The sequence below is a fragment of the Parasteatoda tepidariorum genome, chromosome 5 (genome assembly GCF_043381705.1).
Source record: "Parasteatoda tepidariorum isolate YZ-2023 chromosome 5, CAS_Ptep_4.0, whole genome shotgun sequence".
Lineage (NCBI taxonomy): Eukaryota > Metazoa > Arthropoda > Arachnida > Araneae > Theridiidae > Parasteatoda > Parasteatoda tepidariorum.
The window spans coordinates 13,134,540-13,158,267 of record NC_092208.1 but is presented as its reverse complement, the minus strand read 5'-3'; the positions used below and the strand labels follow the sequence as shown (position 1 = coordinate 13,158,267).

The 23,728-nt window shown below is 29.2% G+C and overlaps 1 protein-coding gene across 3 annotated transcripts in view; it reads right to left on the bottom strand.

Annotated features, from left to right (window-relative positions):
• LOC107454045 (ecdysone receptor) overlaps positions 1 to 23,728 on the bottom strand; it is a 320,420-nt gene that overhangs the window by 81,205 nt on the left and 215,487 nt on the right. For 2 of the 3 annotated variants that reach the window (XM_071181001.1, XM_016071093.4), the window contains 2 exons: positions 11,668 to 11,786; positions 8,168 to 8,644 (listed from right to left, as the gene is read on the bottom strand). In XM_071181001.1, coding sequence (XP_071037102.1) covers positions 8,168 to 8,644; positions 11,668 to 11,692 — 502 coding nt within the window. In that variant the 5' untranslated portion in view covers positions 11,693 to 11,786. The remainder of the gene's footprint in view (positions 1 to 8,167; positions 8,645 to 11,667; positions 11,787 to 23,728) is intronic. The other variant, XM_071181002.1, reaches the window with a different exon arrangement.

Here is a 23,728-nt window from a genome sequence, read left to right as displayed (position 1 = left end):
CCTAATTAAGGTTTAGATTCGACACCCCAAAAAACTAATTACATACACCGACAAAAGGAAAAAGTGGGTAGGTTTATCTTGTTAGAACACTGAGAAGAAAAAAAAAAAAAAGTTCAGTGTGTTACTGCGCGTGGTTGCCATGACAACGCCTGGCGGAACAAATAGGGATTAATTTTTTAAGAAAGGTAAAGTCGTTGGTGAAATTTTCCCATTTTTAAAGTAAATAAGTCTAAGAAATTCGTACATGAATATAATTTTAATTAAATTACGATAGAGGAACAAGGGTTAAAAATCGAAACATTTTTTAAAAATCCTAAACGTTTTTCTAAAAGAAAAAATAAATAGTATAGTTTTTTCTTCTTTCTTCAAATAGAAATGAAAATTATACTTATTTTTATTTCTAAAGAACTCAAATACAAAGATTAACCATTAAAAAACTTTCCTTTCATGTAAAAAGTATCCTTTTGACTATTTGTTTATAATATTAGAGAGAAAATTAAACATCAGCGATTAAATTAATGTTCGTTAAAATGTAGATTAGATGATCAATAAAATATTTATGTAATAATTATGAGTGCTCGAAATTCTGAAAAATTCTACGAAATTCATAAATTAGGTATAAAAATCTTGGAAATAGGTTATAACAATTAATTTGGCTAAGTTATCAATAGAATAATACAACGACTAAGCAGAATTCACTTTAACGATATCATTCTATTATAATATAAAATGAAGAAAAGACGTTGATTCGATAAAATACCGAGGTTTGATTTTACACACTCAGAAAACAACGGAACCTCTAGAAGTTCCGTTGTCTTCTGAGTGTTACACCCTATTCTATATTCTAAGCAAATTAAATATTATTCTGAAAGTTTACAGTTCCTTGGTTGTTGGACTAGTTATGGAAAGTTTTCCGCGCACACACACAAAAACTGGTCTTATTTAAAAAAAAAAAAAAAAAAAAAACATCTAATAAGTTTGATTTTTGTAAAAATGCGACGAACTAATCTTAAAAGGTTTTCCTTTTAAATAAAAGTGGGTTACTTTCACTAACGCAGAAAATCAGCCAACATAAGGTTTGTCCTGATTTTCGTAAGTTCATTTGTCCTCTGAACTTGATCCAAAATTATACGAATGCATTGTCTCAAATACCTGGAAATGCATACTGACGAAGGAAAATAAAAATAAATATTAAAAAAAAAAATAGTTTGCAAAACTGATCAAACGATAAAGTGAACATTAATCAACCGAAATCATTATCGAACAATTTTTCACTGAGACATTAATTTTTAATATTTTTTTACATAACCATAACTTTAAATTCTTTTAAAAATAAAGATTTCTTAAAAGAAAAAAAAACTTATAAATCTAGGTACTTTTCATTACATCATAATATAAAAAAAAAGGAAAATAAACACATTCGATTCACTTCAGTTCTTTTTCCATTCGCAGACGAAACTTTACTTCAAAACCGGCGCCATATTGTTTCTAAAGAATGAAGTTACGTAGGTAAAGGGCTAACAAAAAAAATTCAATATCAAAAGAGAGGCAGGTGGAGCATAGCTGCTGTTATTAGGAATAATAAAAACTTTTTTTTTTAATATATTTTTTTTAAACTAAGAAGATGTATAAAAGGGAGGGAAGAAATTGAAAGGGGATAATAAATAATGAGAAAGAAAAAAAAAAGAACGATGTGATTCAAAACTGGTTTGGCGGCAATGGATTGAACTTTGTTTTGGCCTTGAACTCGTCAGACTCCATCATTATTTCGCTACATTAAAGAACTGAAATAAATAGTAAATTGAGATGGTTTGGGCTGTAGCGCAGAGGTAGGGGGGAGGGAGGGAGAGATTGAGGATAGAGTTATGTTTAATGTGATTTAAAAGGATAAAAGATGCCATGTTTGGAGGTAAGATGGGAGGTTTTGGGAAAGAACGCCATCACGAATGCATCCGCTGGATTAGGATTCGCAATTATTTGGCTCAGAATGCCTGTAATTTTAACCCCCTTCAATTTCGCAAGGCGAATTCGTGATTCAAATTCTTGGCGAAAAAATAACTAATGAGTATGCAAAAAGTAAACATTCTTTAAAAAAAAAAAGGAAAAAAATAAAACGAAGAAAAGAATTTCATAAAAATAAGACTTTCTCTGTTTTATAGGAATATGAAGTAGACTAAACATGCGAAATATGTAAATAACCTTTCGGATTTAGCTAGGTTCAACAGTTTTATTATTTTTTTTATTTAAAAAAAATTAATTAAGCTTATTAATTTCATAAAAAAACATTTAATAAATAATTTCCAAGTAGGGACCTTAGCGGATTTAGCTCGGTTCAGCAGCCATAATAATTTTTTTATTTAAAAAAATAAATAAATTATGTTTATTAATTTCATAAAAAAATTAATAACTTTTTAATAAATTATTTCCAAATACTCAATTACGGTTTTTAGACGCCTGAAATTCATCAATAATGGTTACAAATGCATTTTTAAATTATTTTTGTAATTCAAATAATTTTCAAAATAAATAACCATTAAATCAAAAAACAAGATTTTCAAAAAATAGTTACAAAAGCATAAGGCTATTTATTTAATTTTGATTATTTCTGATTTATTAATTATAACTATTTCTAAAGAATAATCACATATTTATAATCACTGCCAAAATATATTATTAAATATTTAATTATTTTATTAGTTAAAGAAATATTAACAATAGCAAATATATCTTAGTTTAAAATTGTCTAAATCTTACTTTCAAAAAAATTTATTTAGTTTAATTAAATAATAACTTATGTTAGTGATACTACTGATACAAAACTACTGAAGTTGAAATATCAAAATCAATAATACGTTCAAAAAGCTATTTTTTTCTAATAATTTTTTTCCGACTTTAATGTAGTTCTGTCTTTATAACTGTCTTTAATTTTTTAGAATCGTAAACGAAACGAAATTAATTATATCAACTGTTTCTAGTTTTTAGACACTCAAAAATAAAGACAATTTCATATTGTTAAGACAATTTCATATTGTTTCATATTGCAAAAAATATTGTTAAGTTTTAATTGTAAGAATTAATAGCAATTGTAAATACTACTTGCTTCTAGGATATTAAATAAAAATAAAAACTAAATCGTAATAAATTCGAATCTAAAGCCTTTTGTACGAGTTAATCCCGAAAAAGTAGCAATAAAACATATATGTCAGGGAACTCGAGGGGAAAAAAAAAAACTTTCAACTAATCAAAAACAAGATCTGATCATCTACTAAATCCCTGGACTAATCCCTTAATCATTGATATTCAGTATAGTTAGATAAAGAAACAGCAATAATACGGCAAAAGCGAAGGTTAATGAAATCGCAGTTCGCACTCATTCTGTGATGAAATTCCCCACAGTTTCATAGATGAGGCTTCGGCAACGGAAATTAGATTTTCCCTCGCGACCGCTGAGCATTGCAAGGAAAACACTTTCACCCTATTTCATTACTGTCATTCCAGAGGTCTCAAGGATGATATTGCTACCGCCATCTATCGGAGAAAGTCGAAACTACGCAAGGGATTGAACGAAAAAAATCACTCTTTTATTTTTCGCGTTTCTTCATTATTATAATTACTTTTTATGATAAAAATGTAAGTATTTATATAGAAGCTTTAGGTATAGAAGCTTTAATTTTTGTTTCAATGCATTTGGGAAAAGGATAGATTCAGAAGATAATTATGCGAATTTCTCGGGGGGAAAAAATGTTTGAACTATTTTTTTTCTGATATTCCATATTGAAATAAAGGGAAAAAGGAGAAGAAAAAAAAAGGAACTAAAAGTAAATATTGTCCAATATTCTTGAAAACAAATCACAACTGGTTAAATAAATTTTTTACAAAATTAGTTATTAAAAAAATCTAAATAAAAATAAATTTAATTAAAATCACACTTCTATTCTTTATTCTTTAGCAAATCGTTTGGATTTTAATTTATGTAATGCAATAGCCATAAACTGAGGGACACATCTAAATTAATAATTATCTAAATTAACATCGTATTTATGAATTTAATTTTTTTAAGCTGGGTAAAAATCGCATTTCTTGCCATTTAAAACTTGAGCCCCGAGGAATATAAATTTGTAAAAAGTTAAAAACTCTTCATTTCTAAGAAAAAGTCTTAAAAAAAAAGTCTTGAAGTCTCTGAATTTGCGATGATAATATATATATAGATATATATAACGATTGCTTGACAAAAAATGGTCAAGATGAAAAATTTTCAAATCGTTGCGAGTACAATAAACTCGTGAACATTTCGAACCAAAAAACGATACAATCAGCGAGATCACATTACTTTTTCCTTAAAATAAAACTCGAAATTGGGCAATCTTATTTCTTCTGCGATAAAAAGGCGTCCGAATCGTCCGTTTTAAATTATTACAGAACTTAAACAGTTTCCTTCTGCGAAATAATTTGATATCAAAATGATTTTAGTTTGAGTCAATTGCCTCGAGTGGTTGTTGTCCTTGAATTGATAAAAGCCAATAAAAAACGATTACGATTAAAATTAAGGTTGCCGCACTCGGTTAATCGCCTCATTACATCTTCTTCACTAATGACATGCGAAAAATTTCACTAATTGGCGCTTACAAGGACAACCGCTTTCAGAACGCGGATTACTTGTTCGCGTATTGAAAAACTGCTCCAGTGCGGTAATTTACTTTGAATATCAGCAATAATTTATGTTTCATAAGCTCGACATTTTTTTTGGAATTAAAATCTTTTGAAGTAACTGTTTTTTCAATTAAATTCTTAATCTTTCACAGAAACGAGAATTAAACACCAATTGTTAGACGCTTTATTAAAAATGTTATTTAAGTCAAATTTGTTGCTCTAATTGGGTCGTTGCTTTATTTTGAAAGGCGGGAGGTTTATTAATATTATTTTTGATTCAAAATAATTTTGCTTTTTAATTGGAACGATATATTTGCTAAGTCTGAAAAAATCAACCAAAAGTGACATTACGTCATAGATGTAGGAATTATCATCAGACAATTAGTCCTACTAATTGCTGTCTCTGAAAGGTTATTAAGGGTCAGCATTTTTATAAAAAAATGATCCATCCCTTATAGAAATCAAAAGATATTGCTTAAACACGATAAAAAGTTGAAGATCAGTTTACAAATATAAAACAATCTTTCAATGCCTACTCTGTAATGATATTCATATTTATAACCGACGCCGAACAGCCGACCCAATTTTTTGGGTTTACGACTACTTATGTTCAACTCCGTACGCTTGTAATTTCGAACCCAATCCAGAAGACACAGGAACTCCCGGATGAAATATTGGGAGAAATTTGGCCTTCGGGGAGGACTTCTTGATGGAACTAACCCACATTTGCGTTGCATGGGGAGGAAAACCATGAAAACCTCCAACGGATAGCCTGACGGCAAGGGTACTTTAACCAAAGATCCGTCTACCAGCACAGAAAATATTTTTATGTCAGCACTGTGGTCGGTGCAAGCCGGATGCGGAATTCTTTTAGGTAATTCTTTAGGACAAGAAGGTACACATTGTTAATAATCATAGCTTTACACGAAGTGTAAGACACTCAAACCTTTGATTTTTTTATTTTACTGGGTTAAGCTTTAAAAAAATTTATAAAATGCTATGACAAAATAATATATTTAAAAAAAAGAATTTTAAATAAAATGTGGGGAAAAGAATGAAATGTTACTCGAAAACGATGCAAACATCAGTGGAACAATCATAAAAAGAAATACAAAAAACGATGATTACATGCAATACCGTTCACTGACCACAACATTTGACCTTTCAGTTCGATCTACTGATCGCAGTGGTTAGATATCAGTTTACCTTGACACTTAAGTTCAAGGAGAGAGAGAGATTGCACAATTTTGGTATCATTAAAATTATTACAAAATGTTTATGACGGCACAAATGAACGAAATAAGCGGGATTATATAAAATGTCTCATACATTGCCTCATACATGTCTCGTACATTGCTACAAGGGTGTTCAACCTCTGTTTTGCAAGACATTTACAGATTTTTAATGGAAAAGAAACAACAAAAATTGAACGTTTCGTTAGAAAAACGAGTAAAGAACATCTTTTATCCTATGCAAACTTCCTTATTTGTTCCATTTTATTTAAATTTCTTTTTCATTAAATTTAGATTGCCACTTTCTCAATTTATGTTCACTACAAAATAGCTAGCAAATGTTTTTACATCAATTAGAGGATATTTACTGATAAGTAACGAATACATACTGATGTCGATTTTCAAATATTATCAAAGAAAAATGGCGTTCAACTTTGGAATAACTATATTTCTCGGTAGTTAAAGATTTACAGCGAGTAGCAAATCTGCTGTAAACTAAATACAGTGATACCTCTCATGAGCGACCACTCTTCATTCCACAGTAAAATGGTCGTTCTAGGAGGTTACCTCCATTGGCTTCAAAATTGCTATCATAGGTATACATGATTTTTCGCATATGATTTCATTTTTAGTCAGTGTCATTTTCTTGGCACGGAAATGCCACTTCTGTTGGCGCCATGAAAAGACAGATCTATGAATAAGATTTGCCAAAATGATCCCAACTGATACAATTATGTGTAAAAACAAATTTACCAATTATGAATGATAAAGCTGTCTTAAATAAATAAACAATCATTTTTTTTTTTTTGTTTAAGTTTGCATTTAATTTCAGGTTTGTTTGAGATGCTTGTTTTTTTTTGTGAAATAAATTTTTGTTTTTAATTTAACCAGTGCACTCTGATTGAAACATGAGGTTGTATCGTCAAAATGAGTTCTCTAAATTAAGAGTTTCACACAAATATTTGGAATAGATTTTAATTTACTTATTTTCACTGTAATATACTAATAGCAAATAAGAACGCGTATTTTTTTTTTATCTTCTTCAGAACATGAATGTAAAATGCATGATATGGTAGACCTTGAACAGAAATATATTGAAATTTCACCCAATGATAACGCTTGAAAGCAGATTTGAAGAGAAACGTGACTAGTACTTTACGATAGGACAGATCTTGAACCGTTATATAATTAAACTTCGATATACGACAACGCTGGGACGGACACAGCACTAAAAACCTAACACTTTATAAAGGAAGAAGGAAACTCGGACGATATTGGGGTTCAAAATATCGTTACATCGTACTTCGGTCGATATTGGGGTTCAAAATATCGTTGCATCGTAGTTCGGACGACATTGGGGTTCAAAATATCGTTACATCGTAGTTCGGACGATATTGGGGTTCAAATTATCGTTACATCGTACTTCGGACGATATTGTTGTTCAAAATATCGTTACATCGTACTTCGGACGATATTGGGGTTCAAAATATCGTTACATCGTTATTCGGAAGATATTGGGGTTCAAAATATCGTTACATCGTTATTCGCACGATATTGGGGTTCAAATTATCGTTACATCGTACCATCTTATATGGATTCTATTAAGAATGATGTGCTGTCAAAAAAATTTTTATAATTCATGATAAACATCAATTTACATCATTTGCCAGGAATTGTGATTTTACTTATTCTAGGTCAGAAATTCTTTTGTTTTTTCTTGTTATTTAGTTCATTTTGTGGAAATGAAAGATCCCCTTGTAAGGAAATTGATTCGCAAATTTTCTTCTAAAAATCATACATAAAAAATAAATAAAATCATGTAATGTAGCTTTTGTTTCGTAAACATAGTTTTGTTCCAAAAAGAATGCTTGTAAAAACGCGAAAAATATTCTCAACTAATGTTGTCATGTTCTTAAATCGGAGAAATATGCCTCAAAAATAAGAGTTAACGATTTAAGAAGCGAGAAAAAATGATAATTCGACAAAGCCTTGTTATGTTTGTGAACGCTTATAACAGACATATGCACGTCAATGTAAAATATGCTGTATCTTCTTATTTATGAGTTTTAGATTGTGAAGGGTATTTTGTAATCGCCTCCCTTAATGCAATTTTTTTGAAACCCCCGACAACAATAAAGTAAATTATACAATGGTATAAAATTAATGTTGATGCGGGGTAGAAAGGGAAACATTGACAAAACCTGGCGAATAATAAACCAGAAAAATGAGATTATATCATCAGAATTCCTGACTATATTTAATCGATATATGGGCTATGGACTTACCTTTAGAAGAACAGTAGGCATCATAACTGGACGTGGGTGATAGGCCGTTGTGACTGTTGGACGAATGTCCATTGAGGAGGGGGGGAGGTGATATAGAGTCTATGGACATAGGGGATGGAGAAGGTAGCCAGGAGCCATCCTCCTGTTTTGCCCTCTTGGTGGGGGAGAACTGCATTTCTGAGTCTCTGTTTCCGTTCGTCATGCAGGGGCTTGGGAGCCGGGGCTCCATCTTGATACTAGGAAGATTAGGACTGAGGGCGGGCGGGCTCGTTTGACCCGCCAGAGCACCACCATTTTGAGAGTCTTGATGGAGGCCCTTACCCCCATGGAAGAAGAGTTTGATGGTTTTGGTGTCTGCAATTTGGGGTGGAGATGGTATGGGGCGGTGAAGACTCTCGGACACCCAGGGCGACCGCCCTGCATAACTGGATATGGAAGCCACTCCGCCGCCTTTATTTAACAGCCGACCAACGACTTCTGAAAAATAACAAAAAATAAATAGAATTAGTCTTCAGTATTAATTATTATTAATATTAATTATTATTATTAACATTAATATTATTATCACTTTGTGATATTACTATTCGCTCCGTATACTACAAAAAGTAACTTAGATCAAGACTTGAGGGAGGGGAGGGTTTTTTAATACTACACAAATGAAGTTCAATTACATTGTGTTATAAAGTTTCAGATCAGTTAGAAAAAAAGTAATGCAACATGCGCCTATATTTAGCATTGAAGGCACGGTGGCTCAGGGGATAGAGCATTCGCCTCTAAATGAGGTGACCCAGGTTCGAAATGCCAGCGCAGGCTGGTTGATACGGATTTGCTACCTGCTCGCCCTGACCATAGTGCTGACGTAAAATATCCTCAGTGGTAGACGGATAACAGGTTAAAATTCCTTTCCCGTCGGGCTAAACGTGGGAGGTTTCCGAGGTTGTCCTTTCAATGTAACGCAAATGTGGGTTAGTTCCATTATAGAAGTTAGTTTGTTCAAATGCTTGATCGTGGAGTTCCAGTTTTTATTTTATTTTATAACCGTCTTTGGAACAGAGGACCTAATTTTGGGTTTTCGACTACTAATGTTCAGCTCCGTAGCCTTGTAATGTTGAAGTCTAGAAACCCAGTCTAGAAGACAAGGGAACTCCTGGATCTTTCGTGGACGATTTTTTTGATGGAACTAACCCGCATTTGCGTTACATGGGAGGGAAACCACAAAAACCTGTCACTGTTAGCCTGATGACAAGGGGACTCTAACCCATAATCCGTCTACCACTGTGGATATTTTACGTCAGCACTGTGGTCGTAGAGGGCCGAGTGCGGAATTCGTATCGACTAACCAGCCATCACTGGGATTCGAACCGGGTTCATCTCATTGGAAAGCGAACGCTCGATCCCCTAAGCTACCACGGCTCCGTGGAGTTCTATTGTCTACGGGGTTGGGTTCAAAATAACAAGACTACGAAGTTGAACATTGATAGTCTTTTTTTTTAGTAAATTCAGAATTGGGTCGCGTGTTCAAAGCTAGTTATAAAATAAATTTCGAATAGAATTATTAATTGTTAGTTAAAATTTAAGAATGTCATGACGAAACTATTCAAACTAAAACTTACGCCCGAAAAAAAAAAAATTTCATCTTCAATAAAATAAAAACATAATTATATTAACAAGAAATAAATATATTAAGAGAATATTTTTCATGTTTTTTTTCGTTACATAATTAAAACGAATTTGATATTTTAATATTTTGCACGAACGCGTTATGAGTACGTTATATCTGTATGCAGAATGTATTCGTTATAAAATGACATACAATTGTTACTCTGATATAGTCAAAGAATTTTCAACTAAAATAACTTTCAATTAATTAAAAGAAAACATGCGTTAACAACCTCATAAAGGCAAAAGGAATTATTTGAAAAAGTGAGGGAAATGTGACATCTCGGAATTCTCACCGTTACGTGACATTAAGCAAGGTCGAGAATGATCAGGAGCGCTTCTCTGACATACTTCACAAGGAAAATAAAAGAACCAAATGACACACTTTTACCGTAAAATTCTCTTTTTTTTATTTCACTTTCAGCTTCTAAGGAGGACAAATTGGATGGGGAGGAAATATGTATTTGTACAACTATTCGATATATATATATATATATATATATATATAGCGCAAATAAAAAAAATAAATATCTTTATACTTGTAGCTGTATTGACCTTATCAAGAGATTATTTTATTTTAATCATTTGTTTTACATATAAATTTGTTTTACATTTACGATTGTTTTATATTTTACTCTAAAAATTTGATTATTTACATAAAATTTGTATTTTTTTTAACAGTGATTAACTTCTAATTAACTCCATATATTCTCAAAAAATTTTTTTTCCATACAATTTAGCATCATTCTTTCCTTTTTGTTTCAGGAGAAATTTGGGTCCGTTAACGAATTTTTCGCAAAATTTTCGTCGATTAAACGGACTCTTATTTTCCATTTTAAAAATGGTTTTTTTCTCAGAATTCATTTAAAAAACGACGCCGAATACGTCTGTAATTCATTATTTTAAGCTCCTTAAAAACAGGTTTCTTGTGGGTTTTTTTTCTCCAAATACAAGAGCTTTATTTTCACATATTCACAAAAATAGGAAGGCGATGACGATAATAAATAAAGCAACCGATTCAACGGCAATTTCAGTTAAAATTATGATTTGATTTTTTTTCAAATTCCAAAAAACATGACCTGTCACAAAAATTTGGAATAGTCAACTTTGCACAGACAATTGAGTATTTTGTAAAGCTTTAAGAAATTAGGTTTGATTGCTAACTGCATCGATAAAACAATCTGACAACTGCAACGATATAACAATTGGAAAACTTTTAATTACAACGAGATAGCAGTGCACGGCAATAATTCAGGATATTTCAGCTGCAAAAAATAAAAAATATTCGGCAATAATATGTAATACGTAAAATATCTCTTTTACAAACGGTACAAAATAAAATCTATTTTCGAAATATTAAAAAAAAATTCTATTAATCTAAAATATAAAATAATTTAACTACTATTAAAACAACGCTACTTCAAATACTAAACAAAATAATATATATATATAATTATTTAATAAATTTTAATAAACAAAATTATTATGCATAGTAATGTAACAAGAGTGGCGAAAATAAGGCACCGCTACACTTACCGACTTATTTGTTAGAGACACAATCATTTCAGAAAACACAAATATTCAGCAGAAATTTTAGTAGGAAAAAATGGTAGAATTCACAGATAGAAAAAAATGAGAACTCCACAGTTTTATTCCATTAAAAAAAGGTCCCAATAAAAGGACAGAAGTAAACAAATTTGAAGAATATAGCAAAGAAGAATTAACATATTAATAGAAAGCAATATCAATTTATTAACATTTAAAATTATGCCTTAATTGTATTAAAATGTTTTTTTTTCCGAATGTTTGATGGAAGGTGATAAGAAAAAAACAAAACGAACCTTCCACCATCAAGTTCATTTTCATGGATAATTCGATATTGGCCAATGGGTCACTCCGGACACTGCATTGTTTGAGGCTGCTTCAACCCCAAAATCGTCTGTCAACGTATTTTCATATTCTAAAAAGGAAAATTATACACAATTACAATAGCTCAAAATGCAAATACATAAAACAAAATTTTTAAGAATTTTAAATCCGTTCCCGCTCACTAGATGGCGCTGGCGGTGTAATATGTTCGATATTCATCCATAGAAAGCAGGTCAACGGAGGGAGAAAACTACATTGAGTGATTAGATTCGCTCTTCACCGCGTAGAAGTGACACGATCTCGAAAAAAAATGAAATCTTGAAAATCTTATACTGGCATAAATGTAAAAAATAACCTATAGAATTTACCATGATTAATAATTTGTAAATCAATAAAGTTTTGTTAAATAATTTGTTGGAATATGTCAGACCTGCCAATCTCAAAAATTCAAAATGCCTGAGCTTTTTTTTGTAAGCACGGCATAGCGTAATAAGCAATAAATAAGAAATAATAAAAATAAATAAATGTACACATTCCTTAAATTTATAAAAGTAACTTCCTTCCCCTTAAAAAAGAGAAATACTAATAAATTAAACTATTTAAAAACACATTGAATTATTGATTTGACAATTTTTAAAAAACATAATATAAAACTTTTTCTGATCTTTTTTTACCGTTTATGTGAAAATAAGGCCTTGTTTCTGTATTTAAAAAAATGTATTTTAAAGAGTTGTATTTTTAAAATCATAAATTAAGGACAACGACTCTGTGTTTCAAAAGAAGAATTTTTGCCGGCGCCAATTTTAAAATATATTGAAGGGTCCCATCTCAGAATGTTTGACCATGTCTAGGAACAAGCATTTAAATGAGTGAAAATATTCTGCGGATTATACGTGTATTTTATCTCGGAGCAAGCTTACAAAATTGTTCGAAAAAATTTATTAAAATAGTATCATCGCTTGAGGACAATGTACATATATACATATATAATTTACTGTTAACGTTGTATCCAATTACAAATGTAATTAGATTTAATAGTGATGATTACAAATAATAATAAAATTAGGTACAGAAAATTGTATTCAACACAAAACAAACAGGCAAAACATATGAGATCGCAAAATATAAGTAATATCGACGTTATTTTCATTGCGTCGATACTAGCGTCAATATTAGGATGAGGATCGTCATTAATTCTCGGTATTTTTGCGGACATCGTATCCGAATTAATCTCCAACAATAATCATTTATTCGAACTTAATAAACTTAATGTCATTTATTGAACAATGCACGACAGGTTAATAGCAATGAAAACATCGATAATGCAACTTCAAATTTTTTAAAAATAATTTGCGTTTTCGTTTTGCATTTCAAAACAAAGCAAACTACTTTCTCACTAGCAGACATTTCTAAATTAGTCCATGAGCATTTTGAGTTTTTAGTTTTTCACATCCTTTCACGTTTATTCAGGTACTCCCTTACTGACATTACGATCTATGACGTCACGTTGGTATCACATGGCGAAATAAACGTCGGGTAAAAAAAAATTTTAAAACATATTTCTAAGGAACAATTTCTTTTTTTACATTTTTTAAAAAAAAATTTTTATTCCAAATTTTATTTAAGATTTTTTTCCCTTCATGTTTTGCAGAAAGTGTGCGCCGCCCTTAGCACATTCTGCTATATGGGACTGAAGGATGATATCTGATTTTTAACAACATTTGCAATATGATACTTTCCTCATTAATGGCATCAGCAACATAGATAAATTTTTATAGTTTGTAAAAAAGATGTAATGATGCCAGAAATACATTATAATAAAGTAATATAATCGAGGGTAAGATTTATAAGTATCATAATCTTTAAATCACCGCATTATGATATTCATTTTTTTTAATAAAGAAACTGAACTAACTTTCGGCGTTAATTACTAAGAAAAATTATCGTCACAAATGTATGCATTTTTTAATACAATTAATAAAAAGGAAGTTTGATTTTGCATCGAAATTTATTTCATATTTAGCAAGTTTAGTTTCCAGATAAATTTTGCACCATCGTGAGAATGTTTAGCAGAAATTTCGGTGCGCTAACAGTCATCACAAATTATTTTACAGTTCAAACGGGGTTTTCCTGAATTATTTCATCGTAAAACTGGACTTTCACAAAATATTCTGTCATAAAAAGAACCTAACCTTTACAATATTTTTCATTTTAAAATTGACTTTTCAAAAACTTACTTTTTCGAAAATACAAAACAAAATCCCCTTTTGAATAAATTCGTAAATTTTTTCGTCGAATGAATTCTTAATTTTAAAAATACAACTCATTGAAATACTAATTTTTTTTATGTTTTGCTTAATATAAAAACAGGACTTCACATCAACAGGACTTCACATCATTGTGAAAATATTTCTGATCTTTCACATCAGAAATATTTTCACAATTTTGTGATTTTTCAAAAAAATTAAAAACGGTACTTTATTTTAACAATTTCACAAAGTTATGCTTTTTTTTTTCTCTCTCCACAATTACACAAAAACAGAACCGTTTACTGTAAGTCTAAACACACCTTTTGAGTAAAAAAGTAGACAGATAATTTCTGTATGTAAAAATTTTCAAACGACGTTGTACATAACGCATCTGCGTGTATTAAAATGTAAAAACAGCCAGACATGAATCCAAACTAATTAAATGCAGAAATTTACGACCAAGTTTGGGCGAGTAAATATAACATGCAAAATGCAGTACGCTTTTTGTTCTCTAGCATAGCACGAATGCTAAGCACTGACCGGGTGACACGGACAGAAATAAAAAAAATAAAAGAGGAAAACCAAAAACAAACACAACGGCAGAGGATGAATTCTAAATTTACGACCTCCATAAATAACTGAGGAAGGAATAATAAAAATGGCTGAAAAGCAGAGAGAAAGAGGAGGTGAAAAATTCCAAGTGCAAATCTGGCATCACGCGCACGCAGAAATAAAATAAATAAAAGGCCAACACACGCAAAAAATTTTATATTGGAAAGAACCATCAGACGATACTTAGTTGTTGAAAGAGCTTTTGTAAATGAAAATGTTCCACGAATCAACAAAACGCTTGCTTTAAAAGAGTAAATCAGACGATAAACAATAAGTCAAACGATTTCCATGCATCTTATTGCAACGCGTGAAATTTAGCGTCCATTTTTTAAATTTAAAAAATAATTATAGCAATATTTCTCTGATGTAAAAAATTTCAAGTTTAAACCTGGCATCACATGAATGCAGAAGAATAAAAACAAATAAAAAAAAGGTTAGCAAGCGAAAAAAGAAATTCCGAAAGAATAATGAGATGACACTAACTTAAATGGATATATTCTTCGAATCAATAACTCAGAAAACTTAAAAAAGTTTCAAAAATAAGGAATTTAAATAACGTAAGTAAAAAATATTTAATTAATTATTTTGCAACTTATAAAATTTAGCGTCAAGATCTCCATTCAGAAATTGATAAAAATTAACAATTCAAATAGGAGCTGAAAAATTCCAAGGGCAAATTTGGCTTTACATTTACACAGAAAGTAAATTAATAATACACGCAGCAAAATATATAAAATGGAAAAAACAATCAGACGATACTTAACTGATTGTTATAGTATTTTTATTATGTTTCAAACGTTTTAAAATGAAGACTTTTAAAAAGCGTAAAGAACTGAAATGGTTTTTAATAAATCTTTTCAGAACTAATGAAATTCAATGCTTGTTTTTTAAATTTATAGATTCCAGCCGTCAAAATTATAAGTGAATATAAATAAATTAGAATAAAAAATTTCTTAAAAGAACTTCCTTTTTTTCCCCTTCAATTTCTATATAGAATTAATATGTTTTTCTGATTCAACATGACCATTTCGCAGCATGTTAAAATTTTATCACGTAAATTATTATTTTCAAAACAAATATATTAAAATGAGGTTTTAAATTTTACATAATGTACAAAAAACTTATGTGTTAAGTTATTTATGCACTATAAGCATCGTTGTTTTATTTTATTTACAAAATGCTACTTAAGTTTCAAATATAAAGTTCATTTTTGTATTAAATGATTTTAGTCACTGACTTTACCTAATTTAAAACGCTCATTTTGCTACAGAAAACGTAAAGAATATTAGACTTTGAATATTATGTTGAATTTTTATGCTGAAAAATAGCTTTAAATTTATTTTACGTATATTAAAAATATTGTTTGAAATTAAATGGTATGCAAATTTAACTTGAAAACTGGTGATTTAAATGGCATTTTCGATTAAACATTCATTGAAGTTGTTTTAAGAACATTTTTAATGGCATAACCTTTAAAGAAAAGGAAGAATGGAACTTCGATAAGTAAAAACCAAACGTTCCAAAACTTGAAATATTTGACCAATTTTGAAATTTTCATTCTAAATTAGGTGGATATCAGTTAAAAATGGCTTTTTTTAGATTTCGAAGAAAGTGATAACCAAACGACTTTGTAAGATTGCTTTTCTGTGGTCAAAATGGTGAGGTGACCTCGCCTTGACCTTGAATGAAAAATCCTTCGATAAAGTCGGAGACATCAACAACAGTTGTTCAAGCTTATCGCGATACCAGGGGTTCTCAGACAAGATTAAAAACCGAGAAACAACAGTGGAAGACCTTAAACACTGAAAACGGGTAGATTAGAGAATTGCGTGATTGAAAAGTGGTCGCCAGTGGAATTAATAGGTTCTCTAGAAAGAAAAAAAAAGAATTTCGCAACTCCACTTCAGTGTGGTCAGTTATCAAGCAAATTTTTTATTCTTATCCGAAATATTCGAAATCGTCTCATGAGAACTGTTTTATGATGGGAGTTGGCGGAGAAGCTCATGTAAATATTTGCCGAAACATACTAGCCTTTCAGCATAATTATCTATTAACTATAAGTCATTTAATCGCTTATTATTAACTATTATTCTATTTAAAGAACATTAACAATAGTTGTTATCGCATTTTCGATATAAGATATATCATAGATCTAGGCGAGACGTATCAGGGATCATTCCAGAATTTTTGTAAGATATTCTGTTTTTGTGAAATAGTGAAAAAAAAAAAACGACCTCGAAATATTGCGAGTTTGTGTCAAAATATGGACCTGTTTTCGCAAAATTCTGAAAAATCAACCACGAAACTTTGAGGCATGTGAAGTAATTTTGTATAAATATCTGATCAAATTTTTTCTGAATCTAAAATGACATTAAAAATGTTTTTGTTTTTTTCTAAAGTCTTGTTTTTGAGAGAAAAAACACCACATACACACACAAAAATCATTTCAAGAGGATATAGGTCTTAAAAAAAATCGTCAATGTGTCCGTTTTACTGAATAAGAATTTTGAGTAGTAGCCATTTTCAAATTAAAAATACGGGAAGGCCAGTTTAAAAAAGGTACGTTTCACAACAAAAAATATTTTGTGAAGGGTTCACTTTAAATTTAAATTTTTTTTTCAGGTTCCGTTAACGGGATCCAAATATGATCCCTGCTATTTAGCAAAATTTATAACGTGATATTTCCTTAAATTAATGGCATTAATGGCATTGGTAAATATATATATACTTTGTTAAAGAATGTAATAATCCTAGAAATACATTGAAATTCACAAAAAATTTTATCGCGAAAACGGATTCTTCCCAAAATTTGAAAAACATTCTACATTAGTTATGGACAAATTAACATAAAAAGTGTAGATTTTTGATAATTTCATGAAAACAAACCCACTGTCATTCACAAAAATTCTGGAGTAACCTTTCTAGTACCACAAACTTTTGTTTTGCATAAATTAATACGCTTAGCTGAACAAAAACAAATTCTCTCCGAGACACGCGGCAAAAATAGAATAATAACTATGAAATAGTAATAGAAAAAGTTGCTGAATCTTGTTAAACAGTCTTCCAAACTAGCCTTAAAATAAACTGAAAGATACAGAAGAACGTATTTATCATTAGTTGAAGATGGTTAGAAATTTACAGATGCTTCATGTATAAATATAGAAACGTGATTTTTAATCAACAGCTGATGATACAAGAGTATGAGGTATGTTAAGAATGCGGAATTATTCACAGAAAGAATAATTTATGATAATTTATTACTATAATCGAGTTTTAAAAATATTGCATCAAAAAAGATAAAATACTACTAACCTAAAGGGTTTTTTTCTTCTAATAAATAATTTATATCAAGAAACAGTAAGAGCATTTTTCATAATAAACGATTCAAAGAGATTTTTTAGTCAACAGTTATTAAACCATATCACAGACATAAAACATTAGTTAACGATAGTTAAATTATATTTAAAGGCACATTTTGAAATGTTATACGTTAATATTTATAAAACATTCTAATTGAATAAATTTGAATAAAAATTTCTACTGACATTAAGAAAAAAAAAGGAAAACCTATATTCTTTATTTTAAAAAGAATTTTTTTTTAACAAACATTTTCAAGTAATGTCAAGTTTTTTATTCTTGCTTTGAAAAAAAAATGCTAAAGACATTTTTAAATAAATTCTCAGAATCAAACAAAAAGTTAAGTAGCAGTTCCACTAGCAAAGGAGTTTTAAAAATAAATTCAAAGACAGCTAACAGTAAGTTCAAATAATTTGGAAAAGTTCGTGAGATCTCAAATACAACAGTAGGCTTCTCAGCCAATTTTATTTTAAAAAAATTTAGAAAAAAAAATTAAATACAGAGGTTACTTTTTAAAAAAATAATTCACTATTATTTTTAATTATAAGAGCACCGCAATAGAAAAAACTTGCATATATTTATAAAATAATTAGTAAAAGTTTTCAGCGATCAAAATTTACAATTTAAATAAGTAATAAATAGATTTAAAAAAAAACATTAATTTAATCATGGAAAACATAAAGTCACAGCAGCATTAAAACACAGGACAAATGTTGTAAATTATTTACATTTTCTTCCTCATCAGTGTAATTTACAGCATTTAACATAGTAATAATCAAGAGTAAAAAAAAATTTCAATTTTTTTTTTAAACATGCTTACTGATCTCACACACCTGGTATGTATGAGGAGTATGCTATAAGAAGAAAAAAGGGAGCAAGAGGAGAATGGGATATTTTTTCCCCTTAACGGAAGCAAGAGGTTTCCATATTTGGCGAATAATCATCCATTTGAAATAAATTAGGGATAACAAAACTTTTGTAATTATAATATGAAATAAACTTAATTATAAAAAAAAGAAAAAGTTTAATAATTGCTAAACATGATACTTCTTAAATAATACTTTTCCATAAACGTAGATTTATAATTTATAGACATAAAAAGTATAAGAATATTTAACCACTAATTATTTATTTATTTTCTTTTTCTTATGGAATAACAAGCTTTCAAATATCAAATTTATAATTTTGATGTTTCAGAAGCAGTTTTTATTTTATTTATTTATTATTTATTTTTATTTAGAACTTAGTTGATCGTTGGTTTCTAAGATTTTTTTAGAAATTGGAAAAGGTTATTTTTTGTGTTAGCTTGGAATTTTGTTCCAAGAATTTTTTTGGATGCATATTGCAGTGATTCAAGGGCAAAAATCACAGGTTTTTAAATGTCATCAAAAAATTACATGATTATTGCTTGTGTTTTGCAACGATATAAAGTGTAAAAGTAATTAATTGGGGGAAAATTTAGAGGAAAAATAATAACTAATATGGAACTAGAAGATTTTTTTTTTTCATTTAAAAACGAAGCGGTTGTTTGAATTTTCCAATTCAGAAAAGGAAGTTATTAAGAAAGTACATTTTTTTAACTTAGTCATTTGATGAATCTATTTTTTTTTATTTAACGCAAGTACACTTTATTAAAAATTTCCTTAAATTACGAATTTATTGTATTATTATTTTAAGTTACGTCAAATGGAACAACTTCGCGAAGTTATTGTTGTTAAATCGAATAGTTAAATGAAATGATACGCTTTATGAAATATATTTCCGTTATGTCGAAAAAAGTCCAAATATTCACCAAAAATAAAATGATCAAATCATTGGCTTTTAGACTTAAAATTTAATCAAGTCATGTTTTAATCGAATAGTGAATCGTAGCTGGTATTTGTGATAAATCAACTGAAATGTAAATAAAAATGTAAATAAATTTATTTAATTATCAACAACTAGAGCTATCAGGAAATAACGCATCGTTTCTCGAATTAATTATCATGCAGTTGTTGAAGCTTTTCTTGCAGTAATTCAAAATCTCAGTATACTGCTCACTAATATCATAACTAAATTTTAATTGATAATTAAATAAATATAAAAAAATAGAAAAATAAAAAAAATTTCTAGAATTAGTGAAGTTCTTTTTATTTTTTTAATAGACACTGAAATTCCGTTAGCTATTTAACTATTAAATTCTTAACTCGATATTAATAATTCTTAAACTATTAAAATATTTACTCGGTTATACGAGATAGAACCAAAAATAAGTAACATAAACACAAAATAACCAAAGTTTTCGCGGTCTTTGAGACAATCAAAAGTTTAAATAAGAAGCAATCAGAAGTAATATAGTAATAAAAATACAGTAATTAATAGAGATATAAAAATAAACTATGAAGAAAAATTCTGAAAATGAAATTAACCACTATACTTTGAATCCGCACGAATTGTTTTCTTATATTAAATTTTAATAATAATTTAAATTTCTTGATAAATATTCAAAGTTAAATGAATCTTATAACACTCAAGCAAGCAAAACAAGCAATTCCTATACAGGACATTTTCATTTCAGTTTTAAGTATAAGCAAATCAAAAACAATGCTATTTACATTTTAGAGGTCACTTACACGAAATCGACACGATGTTTGGCGAACTTTTGGCGACAGTAAATATTTTACAGCAACCCTGAAAGTAGGATGTTATGACAACGTAAAAAAGTTCCCTCTATCGTTTAATGCATGGGATAAAAGCTTTCAGAAATATCGCGGAGAAAACTTACAATACTTAATTATGAAGAAATTTTTTTTTTTTTAAGTAGAATAGGAAATTTTAATAAAAAACAAATTGTGATATATGAATGATTCTGTATTAAATCATAATTTATAATTTTTTTCAAATAGTTTTAACTATTTCAAATAAAACAAAATTTGATAGTGACCTAACATTAATATCAGCAATAGGATAAACTATAATACAATTTCATTAATAGGTCAAAGAATAAACTTTTATAAAAATTTGATATCTGCATATAATTAGACGTAAGAAAAATAGTTATTTACTTATCATTATATTTTTTAACAAAATTTGATTTTTTTTAATTTGCTTAAATCACCAAAATAATAAACAAGAATAAAGTCTTTCATAATAGAACCTTAGAATAAATCAAAACAACACGATTAAATAATTATAAATTTAAACAAAAAAAGAATTTAAATAAATTGACATCTGAATACAAAAGTGGTGCAAATACAAAGTTAATTACTAATTTTAAAAATTATTAGCCGATCCCATTAATAAAATTAAACAGTCGATTCATATAGCGTTTATAGAGTTCTTAACGTTCAATTTCACATACTCATAACTTCGATTCAGAAGATATTGAACATTTGAGTTTCAGCCTTGAATCAGAAAGAATATTTAGTGTCAATATTATAGTCGGAATAAGCTTGGGAGTCAAACGATTTAAAGAATGAGAAGTCCGGAATCGAACCAAAAGTGAGAGCTCCATCCTTTTATGCCTTTCAAACATAGATCCATAAAGACTATTTGACACAATGCTATCATAATCGCAAAATTTTAACTTTTGAAAAGTTTGAAATGGTTGCCTAATAGTAATGTTAAAATTTTATATTTCTCCTATAATGCTCGAAAATTGTTTACTTTCCACAAATACCATCTGTTAAAATATGTGAAAGAAAACAGTTCCTATTTAAGAAGTTCTAAGTAATATATTTTTGCTCATGGCTTAAATCAAAAATAAGAGATACACCAAGTAGAAGCAGGGCTCATTCTAGATATTTTGTGAAGGTTCTGTTTAAAATGAAATTGTGAAAAATCTATTCATTGTTTTGTGAAAATAGTAGTATTTTTGTAATTTCGAAAACTTTTGTAATTCGTCCATCCGACGATAAACGACACTTAACACAACCTGAAGGGGTAAAACAGTCTATATCCTAATGCAAAGTTGATAACCTATGGACAACAGGTGGCCGCACAAGTTACTTTGTGTATCGGTTGAAAAAAAAATTTAATGAATCTTCCTATAAAAACATTCGCACGTAACACGTATCTCCATCTAAATTTCAATTAGGCTTTGTTAATCTTTCAGGATTTTGCCAATTGGTTACGTTCAATTTGAGAATCACTTGCTAAGAAAAACAAGACTTGCTCGATTAAACACTAAAGGATACCATAAAGATTCATAGTCATCGAGTGTTTTAAGATAATTTAAATTTCCAGTCTTATGTATTATTACTGAGTCAGAGACGCAAATATCTCAGACTAATCGAGTGTGTTAAGTAAAAAATAATAATAATAAAACTTTTACAGAAGAAGTATAGTAAACAAAAGGGCAAAAGCATATAAAAAATAAATAACAAGTATTGTAAAAGCATGCAAATGTCAACAAAATTACTCTATAGATAGAAGATATCACGTTGAAAGAAAAAAAGAACTGATAATAAGAAAACGAATTTAAATTAGTATAATTAGAAAAATTAGTTTACAGTGTGCAATTATATGACCTATACAGAGGCTGAGAGCGCAAATATGACCAAAGAGGCGAAAATAAGTATCAAATAACTACAGAATAAACAATAAAAAAAAATTTCGAACGACAGGTACTGAACTTTTCGTTCCTCTCCTCAGAAGATGCCAGAACTGCTATAGACAGGGTTAGTCCTACGTCATCAACGACGTCACTAGCTCTCCCCGTTCCAAACAAAGTTTCGAACGGAGCAAACAATATGGCGTTTCTCATGTAGTTAAAAGAGGGTCAACTAAATCTTTGAATTTATTAATATAGAGTCGAATTTAACCACTGAAAGGGCAAGAAAAAGTGTTGCATATATTAATATTACGTTAATCTCTTTTTATGATATTAATTGGAGTAGCTTATTAATTGTAAATGATTATGAAAACTTTTTGNATCATTTTGCGAAGGGTCCGTTTTTAAGTTAAAATATTTTGTGAAGGGTCCGCTTTTAATTTAAAATATTTTGTGAAGGGTCCGTTTTTATGAAAAGATATTTTGTGAAGGGTCCGTTAACGGACCCAAATTTCCTCTAAACAGACCTCTGGATAACATAAAAACAAATATCATCAGAAAAACAGCCGGGCACAATAATAGTCAAAATAACACGATGTCAATCATAGCAATATTGAAAGTAGCACGGCAGATTAATTTTATAGCTAGGTAAATGTAAATACAAATACTAGTGCAATAAAAATATACAATAGTACTAGTTTTAGCAGTACTATTGTATATTTACTGCCAAAACGGGTACATAAAAGTTCGCAAAATGACAAGGGGGACAAAATGCATAAATAACAAAATAAATTGTTGAATAGCAATATTAAAAAATCTCAAAAAGAGGTTGGTTTTTACAGTCAAAAAAGTCAATATGGAGGACAAAAATTGTACAGGATGCAAAATCCTTGTCGAAAGGTAAATAAACAAAATGCCTACGCAACATTAAAAGAAAGAAAAAGACGATACGATTAGCATTAATGTAATAATGTAAATGAGGCCATTACAAGGGTATACAAAAGTTGCACTAGAATGCGAAATTTTCGTCAAATGAACAGCAAAATGCACAAAGCAACGTTAAAACGCTAGAATGATAACAAAGTGCACGCAATAATAGTCTAAAAATTTTTAAATTGCAATAAAGTAAACAAAAGTAATACGCAATGCAAAATTGTCATTAAAATGACATATAGCAGCATTAAAAGGCATAAAAAAGGGTGATACTTATGCATTGATAGTCAAAAAGTAAATGATATGTACAATGTAAACATTAGCGATAGAGGATGTAAAATACTCATCAAA